Source organism: Armigeres subalbatus, chromosome 3 (genome assembly GCF_024139115.2).
Source record: "Armigeres subalbatus isolate Guangzhou_Male chromosome 3, GZ_Asu_2, whole genome shotgun sequence".
In the NCBI taxonomy this organism is placed as follows: Eukaryota; Metazoa; Arthropoda; class Insecta; order Diptera; family Culicidae; genus Armigeres; species Armigeres subalbatus.
The window spans coordinates 628,724-640,830 of NC_085141.1; the positions used below are offsets into that span (position 1 = coordinate 628,724).

Consider the following 12,107-nt stretch of genomic DNA (forward strand, 5'->3'; position numbering starts at 1 on the left):
ATAAAGTAAAAAAACTCAGCAAGTAACCGCACAATATTGAGTAAAACAAATTAAGTGTGTAGCATTTCCACATTCAATGAATAAATTTCGCACCGTGTATACTGACAGCATTAAAGTTTGTGTTGCTTCTTTCGTGCTTTATTGATGATGCTAACCTCTCAAGCAAAGCTTTCCAAAGCTTCAAATGTGGAACACGAAAACTAACACACGCGCTATAGAGACCGAAGCCGATGACTTTATCCGCTCGCATCAACACAGTTGTAAAAATTTCATCGTTGGAAATAAAAATCGCATTCGTACATGCTTTCTCGTGCGCTCGTTACGTTTGCTGCCATTTTTTCCTGCTTTAAAAGGAAAGAAGAGGCGTGTCATTGAGGCTAACTGCTTATTGGGTTGGGTGGTTTGGGTGGAATAATGGTGTAGTTTGGGCATTTGGGTGATTTGAACATAACATTCGTTTTCATACACCTCATTATTTCCATATTATGCGGCTTTTATCCATTGATATTTATGTGAATTGTGTTGTTAATTTTCACAAATGTACTTGTACAATTATTACACAAAGGCATGCAAAATCAATGTATGACATACAACTAGATTTATTGAACTTTAATATTACATTGGTGAAAAAACACTACGTGGGAATCGGCCCTAAAACAATTGTAGACGCGCTGTCTGGACAGTTAATCCACATTGTATTTTATAATGTATTTTTTAAAACGTGCCGCTGCGCTAATTATTGTACTATTTACCCACGATCGCATATTTGTAACATATGCATTTTTTCCTTTCTCGTACAACAAAGTTGTACCGAAAGGCTATATGATTGCTCCAAAAAAACTTTTGATAGAAGGCCCGGAGTCCCATAGTGTTATATACCGATCTACTCAGCTCGACAAACTGAGGTGACGTCTGTTTTTTTTGTGTATGTATGTGTATGTGTACAAATTTTGTAGACACACGTTTTAGAACTTAGAATTATCCGATTTACTCGCAACAAGTTGCAATCGACAGGGAATTGTTTGCTATTGAAAATGGGCCCGATCATTGCTTTTCGGAATTATTGAAAAATTATTGTTTTTTCCCACAGGTCCCCCTTGGAAAAAAAATCAAAAAACAATTGTTTTTGAATGGTGGCAAGGCAAAAATATTAAAAATGATCGAAAAAATGTGATCTATTCACCCAAAGAGCTTTTTTGACCTTTTTAAAGTGATTTTTTCAATATATTTTATAATGCACGAGAAAGGCATCATCACTGCTAGGTGGATTAATCTGGGTTTTTTCTAAAACCTTCTTCTTTTTAATAATAGTAAAGCCCTCAATACACTATTTTGTCACAATGACAAATATTTATCAAGTCAGCCTAAAGCCCATGTCGATTTCTAATCAGTCTGATAGATTTCCGGATAAACTTGACAAATATTTGTCAATACCCAAGTAACCATGGCCCTATGTATTAGAGTAGAGTGGGGCACAGTTATTTGGAAAAACGAAAACTTCATCCAATCAAGTGAGATCAAGGTTTTTCTGAATCGTTTTGGATTAGTATTGGAAAACGTACTTTTTTACATTTTAGCTCTTAGCGACTTCAATTTATCGTCAATCAAGTGACTCAGTACGTTAGCGTATTTTTTGAAAGATGTCAAAAAACTTTGCCAAAGAAGGTACGTAGCTTGAAAGTCTACAAAAATTAATTGCATATTATTCGCCAACTCGACCGTACGAAAATCATTTTTTTGTTAAATAAATATCTTGACTGTGCATATGCACACAATTTGCGAAAATAAATCCACGTGTCTTGGAAGGACTTGGACTCTCTAACACTTTTAAAGTTAAAAAAACTCGGCTCTCAACCTCCTACTCTCTAGATAGGCGTGATAACCTCTACACAATAAGACCACCAAAGGTTTGTCACGTTTGCGGAAAAGCTATCAGAGTCCGAGTACCGAGTCTTTTTTTTGCAAATTGAACATTTTCGGATGCTTGATTTGCCCAATCGTCACATGTGCTTTACTATTTTATATCCACAGCCAAGCGAGCCCACATTCTTTAATATCGAGAACTTCACACTCTATGCCCCCAACAACGGGCTGGGCGGATTTGTATAGAGTGTGAATCAATCATACTCTGCTGTGCCACGAAATGCTGGACATTAGAGCCTACCTTGATAACTCACACTCCATATTATTTCATTCAATAAAATAATTGGTAATTAATTATGCAATGAACTTATATTAAGTATATAAAAAATCACAGAAATAAAGTTGAAAAAAATAATTCATAGTTAATTTATGTATCTGTATGTAATTCAATCCTGTGAATGCAAACTATTATTATTCAAAAGCAATCCATATAGTGAACATATAGTTTAGTGATAAAGTTTACTTGATTCTAGTGATACCAGTTTATATCACATTGAAAATACTTGTACCATTGTACTTGTCTTATACTTACTTCTCCTTTTCTTTTCCATCTGCAATGCCCGTTTGGCTGCGCGACGTATTTTCTCCTCCTTTTCCTGTTCTTCACGGCAACGATGAAAATTTTCTACTACGACCCCAACGAACATGTTCAACACAAAAAATCCCACCAGTAAAATAAATGCAATGAAATATAACAAACGCCACTCGTTGTAGTTTACAATTGGCTAGAATAAATGTTTAAGGTCAATGTCCAATAATAAACAATAATGGTTAAACACGATGGCAATCCGGTTACCTGTTGATCGACGCCGACAGCATCAAGCCCCGTATACATTATATTCACCCAGCCATCTCTGGAGGACAATACGAAAAGAGACATCAACGCCTTGCCAAGATCGTCGAAGTTGTATTTTCGATTGACCCAAACGTTTCCTTCGATCGACAAGCACTCGGTTTTGTTCTTGACGCCTTTGATGTTCTCTCCTTCGCAGTAGTAGAATGTTCCTTTGAATAGCTGAATAACACGCTCCAGGGTTAAGTGGCATATCTATATATGAATAAAAGAGTTCATTACCTGTACACCAAGGATTCCGAATATGATGAAGAACGTGCAGCAAATCAGCACTATATTCCCGATAGGCCTCAAAGAAGAGAGAAGAGTTTGCACAACCAACTTCAAACCTGGTGCTCTGTTGATAACTCTTAGAGGTCGTAACGATCGTAACAATCGGAAAACCTACCATGTTGAAATTAAAAACTGCTTATAGAAATATGATTGTAATATGCATGACTTCACAATTACCCGTAATATACCAAAAATTCTCGGACTTGACTCACTAATCAATGACATCATAAGATCAATAATAGATATTATAACAAGTGAGCCATCCATGATGTTCCAACCAGATGTGAAATATGCGTCTCGCCCATAGAACATCCCTGTGGCAACAACCTATAATAAAACAAGCAGCATTGAAAACAAAAATAAGAAATTGTAGCACTTGTACCTACCTTAATAAACATTTCAACGGCAAAAACAACGGTGAAAACGTAGTTCGCCGTTGCCAAGAAATACCTTTCAGTGCAAGTTGGCGGTATATTTGGTCTTTCCATGGCTAATGTTATACAATTCAGTGCGATGAATAACAATATCACGTTGTCGAACCATTTCTGATTTACAAACCAACTACAAACTTGTCGAAACCTAGGGTTCAATGCTTGCTATTAGTCCTTCGATAGGATAATCTAATGGTTCGAAATTTACCTGTTGTCCTCTGGAAATATATACAACGTATACAAATCACGTTCCTCCACAAAATTGTTCGGCGTAACATAGCGAAAGAACTGCTTTAGGCGTCCCTTAGATTTCTTTTTTATCCGTGTGTTAAGCGTATCCGGGAGCGTTTCTTGTACTGATGCTATCGACGCATTATTTAGCTTGTTTTTCGTTAGCTCTTCCTGAATTTTTCTCAATTCCAGATTGTGTACACTTACCCTTGAATGTTTATGGTAGGTTTGTTCTATGGACGACATTCGGCGCACGTTGTTAGGAGATTTTATGTCACTCAACCGGAGCGAACTCTTCCTATCGATATAGTATTTATTCTTATCGTTGTAGATGTATTTGGAGTACGACGGTGCACTTATATTGCTGGCAATGCTCCCGGGTCCACTGTCGATTTTAATTGACGATGATCGTCTCACAGAGCTTCTTCTAGACGAGTTACGTCTATCCCTCTGTGTATCATTTTGTATTCTGTTGCTTTTCTGCGACAATGGATCGAATTTGCGTGCTTCAAATGGAGTGGTTCCTAGAAAATTATTGGCTATTTTAGACCGTAAAACTAAATTAAACAGGAGTAAACATTTCGAGATCTCATACATATTTTTAGATTTGTGTAACATATATTTCCAAATAAAATACAGGAATTGATTGTTTAAATAAAACTAACTTCACCACAAGATTGGAACTAAGCAGATACAAATATTGAGAATAACAGTAAGGCGGTGTCAAGATTATCTCATGAAACATTAGAGGTTTACTGCCACTATTCGCATAAGCGTCCCATGTCAGTTTTCTTGAGTAATGTTCCGTAAGTAATGTTCCGTGAAATTTTTCAAACTCATTTTACATGGCGAAATACAAAATTCTAATAAATTAATAAAACCTGCCTTTTTTCTGAAAATTTGGCGTAATTTCCTTTATTTTATACATTGCTACAAAGCTATTAATAATATTTATTTTTTGCGCGGAAGTGTATCAAAATCTGGAATGTGAGTGTTCTGCGAATAAATAGCAAGATGGGACAACAAAAGGGGGTTTTGATTTTCAAATTTCTAGAACAAAGCCTATTATTTTATCAGTTTTTCTCAAAGATGGGGTAATTATTTATATGATTTTAAGCTTATTTCTGGAAGAAAATCAAATTCGTCAAAAATTGACATGTGATTCTTATGCGAATCGCGACAGTATAAGATTTTCGATTCATTTCCCATTGTTCTTATTCACAGACTTGTTGGTTACATAACTGCCAAAGTTACCATTCTATCCTCACCAACAGATGTTTCGCCAGTGAATATCTTCCTCTATAGTTTATTATTTCTATCATGCAACAATATCGACAAAACTTACCTCCAACACGTGACACACATTTACCGTTGTTAAGGATTTCACCGTCAGTCGGAGCTTCCTTCCGATATTTAAGACTTGATTTCCGAACTGTTTCCGATTTTTGTGCCCCCTCCATCGATTGTATCGCGCGGTCACTTTGAAGCGACTTGCATTCTCCCTGCGAACTGGAGCTCTTATCAGACTTTTTTCGCATTTCATTCAACACTGGCAGCCCTTCGAAGTACGACCGATCATCTAAGGCTTTTAGTGATCCCAGTATTGGTGGGGGCTTGAGCAACGAAGAGCTGGAACTTTTTTCCAACTGTTCGAAGTCTATATTTTCCCAATCCTTGAAGCTGGTACCGCCCTCAAGAGTTGCATTAGGGGAGTCTTGTGGAGTCGCGGCAGTAGTTGTTATAATCGGAGGATCCGTTACATGGATGTTGTACAACTTCAGGGGTTCGCATTTCCTTTGCTGTGAATCAACAAAAATCGATTATGTCTTACTGGACGGGTTGATTTGTTCGCTCATGATACCTTTCTACTAGAATACAGATCGATTGAGTTTATTGCATCTTTCTCCGAATTAAGCTTTGGAATCGATAAATTTATATCATCGTATCCAGGTTGCAGCAGTCGTTGCTTCTGAATATTGCATTTTATATCCCTTATCTGTAATTGTTTTTAACCATCACAACATATTTCTGATCAGAGAAATTAAAAATCTAACCTTCCGCAGCTCTTCAGCACTAAACCATTTCCCCTTTGACTCATTGTAGCTATCACTGGTGGTAGATTCTGAAAAACTCTTGGGATCATCGTAAATATCGCTGCCTTGTTCTTGCGCTGCCAATGATTCGGCATTTAGTTTCGCCTTTACGAGCTCTCGCTGTTCCCGTTCTCTTCGCTCGTTACGCTAGGATGTTACGTGAAATGTTCAATATTTGAGTCTGCATTACCACATTGCCATAATTTACCTCCGAGCTAAAACCTTCAACCAAGATTGCGACCAACAAATTGAACAATACATAATTTCCAAAAGTCATGAGTGTTACAAAGTATAGAGCGGCCCAATGACTTGTCTTCTCCATTCCATTGAACAGGACCACGTTCCAATCTTCTTGCGTGAGGATCTGCATCAGTGAGAAACGATTGATATATGTGCAACATTGTTGGGATAGGGATATGAACACACAGTGGATCTAATAATCACAATTTTACTACTGCATGCAAATTACCAGTTTGGCAATGCACATTGATCCTGAACGAATTACATCGATGGAAAATAGTACATGTGGTAGATACATTTATATACATCAGAGAACAATCTTGAGATGCGAAACACATACACTACATTGCATTGTAATGAGGTTGAAGCTGTTCCGTATGAAACTACAAGTAAAACTGTATGGTGATTATGATAATTTCTATAAATGAGATGAGAAATGTGTACCGAATGTTCAGCATACAAAGGATGGTTAATACCACTTTTTTCTAAATGTACGAATACTCGTATCATATTTAATCGAATAATATATAGTAAACTATCAGTAAGATAAGTGTGCCGATGATTGTGAGTATACCGGATTTTTGCGTTAGTACATTATATGCAGCACCTGTGAGTTTAACGCAGTAACCTACATATATTGGCCATTAAAACGCCCCACATGTCAACAAAGATTCAAAGAAAAATAGGTATAGCTGCGAAATATCTTCAATGGATAATATTTTTTTTTTACTTCTGCGACAATTTATAGAAACACCACATCTTACGAAAATTTTGAAAATTTGAGCGTTTTCCTTGAAAAAATTTCATATGGTTTTTTTTACGATTGTTTTCTTATCGGCTTAGGACTCTAACCAGTTTCTTTACAAGGACTATAAGATTTACGAGGTTTATGAACAATATCCAGGTCTATTTTGAAACCTGTAGTGTGCATATGCACAGCCAAAATATTTAAAAAAATGATTTCCGTACGGAATTGTTATTTAGTACGATAACGTCAATAGAGGGCACTAGTGTAAGATGTCAAATATAAAGGAAAACGATGCGTGCGCTCTATGGGGAAAAGGGTGGCCATTAATCGAAAAATTGACTATCTCCAATTTGTCTAATTTATATATAGGGGAGACTGGGTAGACTTGATCCCCTTTTCTGATTTCCGATGTATCACAGCCAAAAATAAATAAACATACGCGATTTCCACACAGATTCTCTAAGAAATATAGTATTTAACTTTACTGATGTATGACAGTCCTTAAATTATTGTTGTTATTGATACACAATCGATTTTTTGGAGTGCTGTCAAAAATCGACTTTTAAAATATTCGGGGGAAATTGATCCCTCTCCAAGAACTTGCTTTGATAAAATTAGAAAGGTGCTCTCAGATTTTTAAAATATTTTTACTTCAAAATACGCGGAATTTTCGAATTGCTGTGCGTATACGTGAACGATTTTTGTTATTGAATTCGACAGCACATGCAATTTTAAAATTTGGGGAGACTTGATCCCCTTTTTATGATATCTACGCAATAAATAATTTTTCCTGACAACCCTTCATCAAATCTGTCAAATCTACAAAAAATTAGAAGCCTGAGAACAGATTTATATTTTTTTGAATTTTTTCGCCAAATTTTTGTATGGATGACTAATGGGGGATCAAGTGTCCCCATATTGAGGTAATAACTTCAAATCCAAATATCCTAAAACTTTGATGGAGTGTAGACATTTTCATCAGTGCAGATCATTAAGCATATTTATGGCTTTGTGCTGGGAAAAAACGAAAGTATTTGGTCATTGTTATGAAAAGTTGTTCAAATTTTGCTTGGCAAGGTTGTCAATCCAAAAAATAACTCACCACATAAAGGCCATTTGTCTAGAGGATCTATACTAAAAAATACGCTAGAACAAAACTACTTTAGTTCTCGAAAAAACAGGGGGTGATCAAGTCTCCCCGGGGATCAAGTCTACCCACCTTCCCCTACCCTAGATAAGAGAATCGGAAAATATTGAAGCGCTATGTTTATTCAGTCAAAAGATATGGGCTGGCGAAGTGAAAAAAGCTGATAAAAATAAAAAAATCGTTCCTTACTTTGATTTGTATGTCATGAAGTCAATTTTTCTCCAAATATAAGGTTTTATATACCATTTTAAAGCTTAAAACCTTAGCTTTTCGATATATTGGTTTGTTTGCACCCAAAGATTGATATCAAAAATTTGTAGAAGAAAAGCTTTAATTAATATTATTCTTTGCTATAAAATGGTCCCGCAAACCTAATGTCCTCAAATGTCCCCTCATCTATAAAAGGGAGGATTGAAATAAAACCCTAGTACCACCTTTTAGTGAGTGATTTGCTTGCGCATATTTGCGCTTTTACGAGAATGCTGCAATCAAAGTTTTCTTGAAAATTGTGGTTTTTATTCTCTATACCTCGTAATGATTAGAAAGTGAATAACATTATTACTAGTAATATGGTTGTTTGCTATTTTATGCATGCTGTATTGGAAACAAACAAAACAATGCCCAAAAATTTGAATTTTTTTTTTCGCGTACTACATTGTTTGAAGGGGTAACAACGGCCCTTAAAGGGTTAAAAAAGGTTCTTAAATATTCCTTCACATAATATTTGCATGGGGGTAGCCAGGATTTTGAGAAGGGGGGGGGGCAACTTTTTTGGTCTTCTAAATCGTAGTTTTATAAAAACACATGAATATTAACACATGAAACCAAATATAAACCAAATCGAAACAATAATGATTAAAACAATAATGGATTTAAAAATGCGTGCTTTATTGCTCATCAGATATTTTTAAATAAAGTGAGAAAATATTAACGAACTTAGTATTCAGAAAGAATATTAAATCGGTTATAACAATTATTATAAAAATCCTGCTTCTTCCATAAGTTTAAGAAAACTAGAACCATACATCTGAATTTCTAAACAAATCCTCTCTAAAATAATATTTATTATAAAATAGGCAGAAAAATAAATATGCAAGCTTTCTCAAGGAATCCCTTCGACAATTGCTCCTGGCATTCTATCCGAAATTCTATCAGGGATTCTCTAGGAATGCCTCCAACAATTTCTTCGGCAGTGTCTTCAGGAATTCCACCATAAATTTTGCCGGGAATTGATCCGAAAATTCCACCATTATTTACTCCAAGAAAATCTTCACGAACTTCTTTATAAGTTCTGCAGAATTCCCTGTAATAATTCAAATAATTTCGTGCTGTTTCCCATTTTTTTTTTAAGAATAAGAAAATTCCGTGGAAATTCCGCAGAATTGCCAGTAAACATTCCTAAGAATTTCACGAAAAATCTTCGAATTTCTTGTGTAAATTCCATAAAATTTTCCGTGAATTGTTTCGAATAATTTCTTGTGAAAATTTCAAAGAATCTCTCCAGGAATTCCACCGGAAATTTATACAGAAATTATACCGAAAGTGAAATCAACAAAGGAATTTTCGGAGGAGTTCCTAGATTAATTCGCAATGAAATCCTGAAAGAATTCCGGTTGTAACTTCAAGATTTCTCCGGAAATTCCTCCTGGAATTCTTCCAGGAGTTCCACCGGCATTTCCACCAAGAATTTCTCTAGGATTTCCTTCGAGAATTATTCCGGTAGTTCTATCGGCAGTTCCTCTGAAAATTCTTCCGGGAATTTCGGCAGAATTGGAATTTATTTAGGCTTCTTGAGGAATTTATATAGATTTTCCACCAGAAGCTCCTCCGAGAATTTCTCTGCGAGCTCCTCAGGGAATTCTCCGGGAGGTCCTCTGATGATGATGATAGTCCAGCTACAAACTCCAACAAAGGTTTCAGCTAGACGAGATTTGTCTATAAGATGAATTCTCTTGTTTCCGAGAATGCTTCTGGTAGTTTCCCGGGGTTCCTTTGAAAATTCTCCCGGGAGTTTCTTCAGAAATTCTTCCAGAAAATTCCTTTGAGAGTTCCTCCGGGAATTCTATCAGCAATTCATCCGGGAGTTTCTCCGGAAATTCCTCCGGGAGTTTCATCAGAAGCTGTTCCAGGAAATTATTCAGGCTTTTTTCAGGAAATCATTTAGGCTTTCTTCAGAAATTAAGCTAGAAATTCCTCCCGAAGTTCTTCCGATAGTTTCTCTGGGAGCTCATCCGGGAGGTCCTCTAGAAATTCTTCTAGGAGTTCCTCCTGAAATTCCTCCGGGAGTTCTTACGGGAGATCTTACGGGAGCTCCTCCGGCAGTTCCTTCGGGAATTCCTCCGGGAGATCCACCAGCAGTTTCTACGAGAATCCCTCCGGGAGTTTCACCTGCAGTTTCTCCGGGTGTTCCTCTGAAAAGGAACTCCCGGAGGAACTCCCAGAGTAATTTCCGGAGGAACTCCCGGGGGATTTTCTATAGGAATTTCCGGAGAAATTATCAGAGGAATTCTCGGCGGAACTTCCGGTGGAACTTTTGGAGGAATTTATTGAAGAACTACAGGAAGAATTTCCGGAGGAAATCCTGGAGGAACTCTCGTAAGAATTCTAGGATGAACTCCCAAAGGAACTTCCGTAAGAATTCCAGGAGGAACTCCTGGAAGAATTCTTAAAAGAACCTCCCGGAGGAATTCCCGTAAGAACTCCCAGAGAAATTCTCCGAGGAACTTCTGGAGGAATTTGTAGATAAATGCCTAAATAAATGCTAAATGAATTCCTGGAAGAAAGCCTGATTGAATTCCCGAAGGAATTACTGGTGGAACTTCAGAGGAACATCCGGTGGAATACCCTAGAGGAAGAGAAAAAATATTTCTGAAGGAACTTCCGAAATCCCATTTCCCGTGAAATTCTTGCCAAATATCGTTCAGGAATTCCCTGTAAAGTTCCTGGAGGTATTACCGGAGAATTTTTTGGAAAAACTCCTGGAAGAACTCCCGGAGGAACTCCCACAAGCACTTCCGGAGGAATTCCCACATGGAAGTCCTGAAATAAATCTTAGAGAAGTTCCTAAAGAAATTTCCGAAAAAATATCCAAAGGAATTCCCAGAAAAATACCAGGAGGAATTAATGCAGAAATTCCCAGATGAAATCCTGAAAGTATTCCCAGATGAATTGCTGAAGAAAATCTCTGCGGATTGTTCCGAAGAAATTTCTGGAAGAACTCTTGGCAGATATCCGAGTAAATTCCGAGTGAAGTCCGGAAGGAATTCTAGTACATTCCGCGGAAAATCTCCCGGAAAAATCCCTGAAGGAATTCCTGGAGAAGTACCTGCAGCAACTCCCGAAAAAATACCTGTAAGAATTTCTGGGGAAATACTTGGACGGATTCCAGGAGAAATTCATGAAGATATTTCTAGAGGATTTCTTGAAGGATATTCTGAAGTAATTGCGAAAAGAATTCCAGATTGGAATGCTAGATGATTTCGCTATTGAATATTTGGAGGTATTCCCGGAAAATTTCCTGGAAGTAATCCCGGAGGAATTAAAGGAAGAGTTCCGAGAGGAATGCCCGGAGAAGTTCCTAGAAGAATTTCCGAAGGAATTTCTTATAGATTTACAAGTGAAATTATAAAGCTCGGAGGATTCGGAAATCGGAGGATTTCCGTCATAAATTTTTGAAGAAACTTGAAGAATTTTGGGAAGAAATTCCGTATGTATTCTTGACGGAGCTCTCGAATGCATGCCTGAAGGAAATGCCGGATTCTTCCTGAAGAGAGAATAGCCGAAGAAATATCTAGAAGTAAATCTTGGAGAGAAGAAAAGATATCTTCAAGGAATTTCCTCGTGAATTTCCTAAAACAAATTAGTGGGGGGTTTCTAGATAAGGAGGAATTACAATTACATGAGAAGGATTTTCGAACCATTTTCAGAGGAATTTGTGGATAACTTTCCGGAAGAATTTAGAGGTTCCCAGAGGAGCTTCTAGAAGGATTTCAAGGAGAATTTTTGAGCCCGAAATGTTTCGAGTTGTTTTGAACTTTTATATATTATGGATCCTGGATGCCCTAATAAGTTTTGGGAATTTTTTGAATTTCAACCACCTATTTCTGTATATGATTGGATCGTAAAGTGCACATGTTTGAGGTAATTCATTTCAGTGCCCGTTCAATCT

The 12,107-nt window shown here is 36.9% G+C and overlaps 1 protein-coding gene across 7 annotated transcripts in view; it reads right to left on the reverse strand.

The window, feature by feature from the left end:
• LOC134220505 (voltage-dependent T-type calcium channel subunit alpha-1G) overlaps positions 1-12,107 on the reverse strand; it is a 68,061-nt gene that overhangs the window by 12,919 nt on the left and 43,035 nt on the right. For all 7 annotated transcript variants that reach the window (XM_062699577.1, XM_062699574.1, XM_062699578.1 and 4 more), the window contains 10 exons: positions 6,013-6,168; positions 5,766-5,951; positions 5,573-5,707; positions 5,057-5,510; positions 3,689-4,235; positions 3,436-3,628; positions 3,227-3,376; positions 2,999-3,160; positions 2,720-2,938; positions 2,456-2,648 (listed from right to left, as the gene is read on the reverse strand). In XM_062699577.1, the coding sequence (XP_062555561.1) occupies positions 2,456-2,648; positions 2,720-2,938; positions 2,999-3,160; positions 3,227-3,376; positions 3,436-3,628; positions 3,689-4,235; positions 5,057-5,510; positions 5,573-5,707; positions 5,766-5,951; positions 6,013-6,168 (2,395 nt within the window). The remainder of the gene's footprint in view (positions 1-2,455; positions 2,649-2,719; positions 2,939-2,998; positions 3,161-3,226; positions 3,377-3,435; positions 3,629-3,688; positions 4,236-5,056; positions 5,511-5,572; positions 5,708-5,765; positions 5,952-6,012; positions 6,169-12,107) is intronic.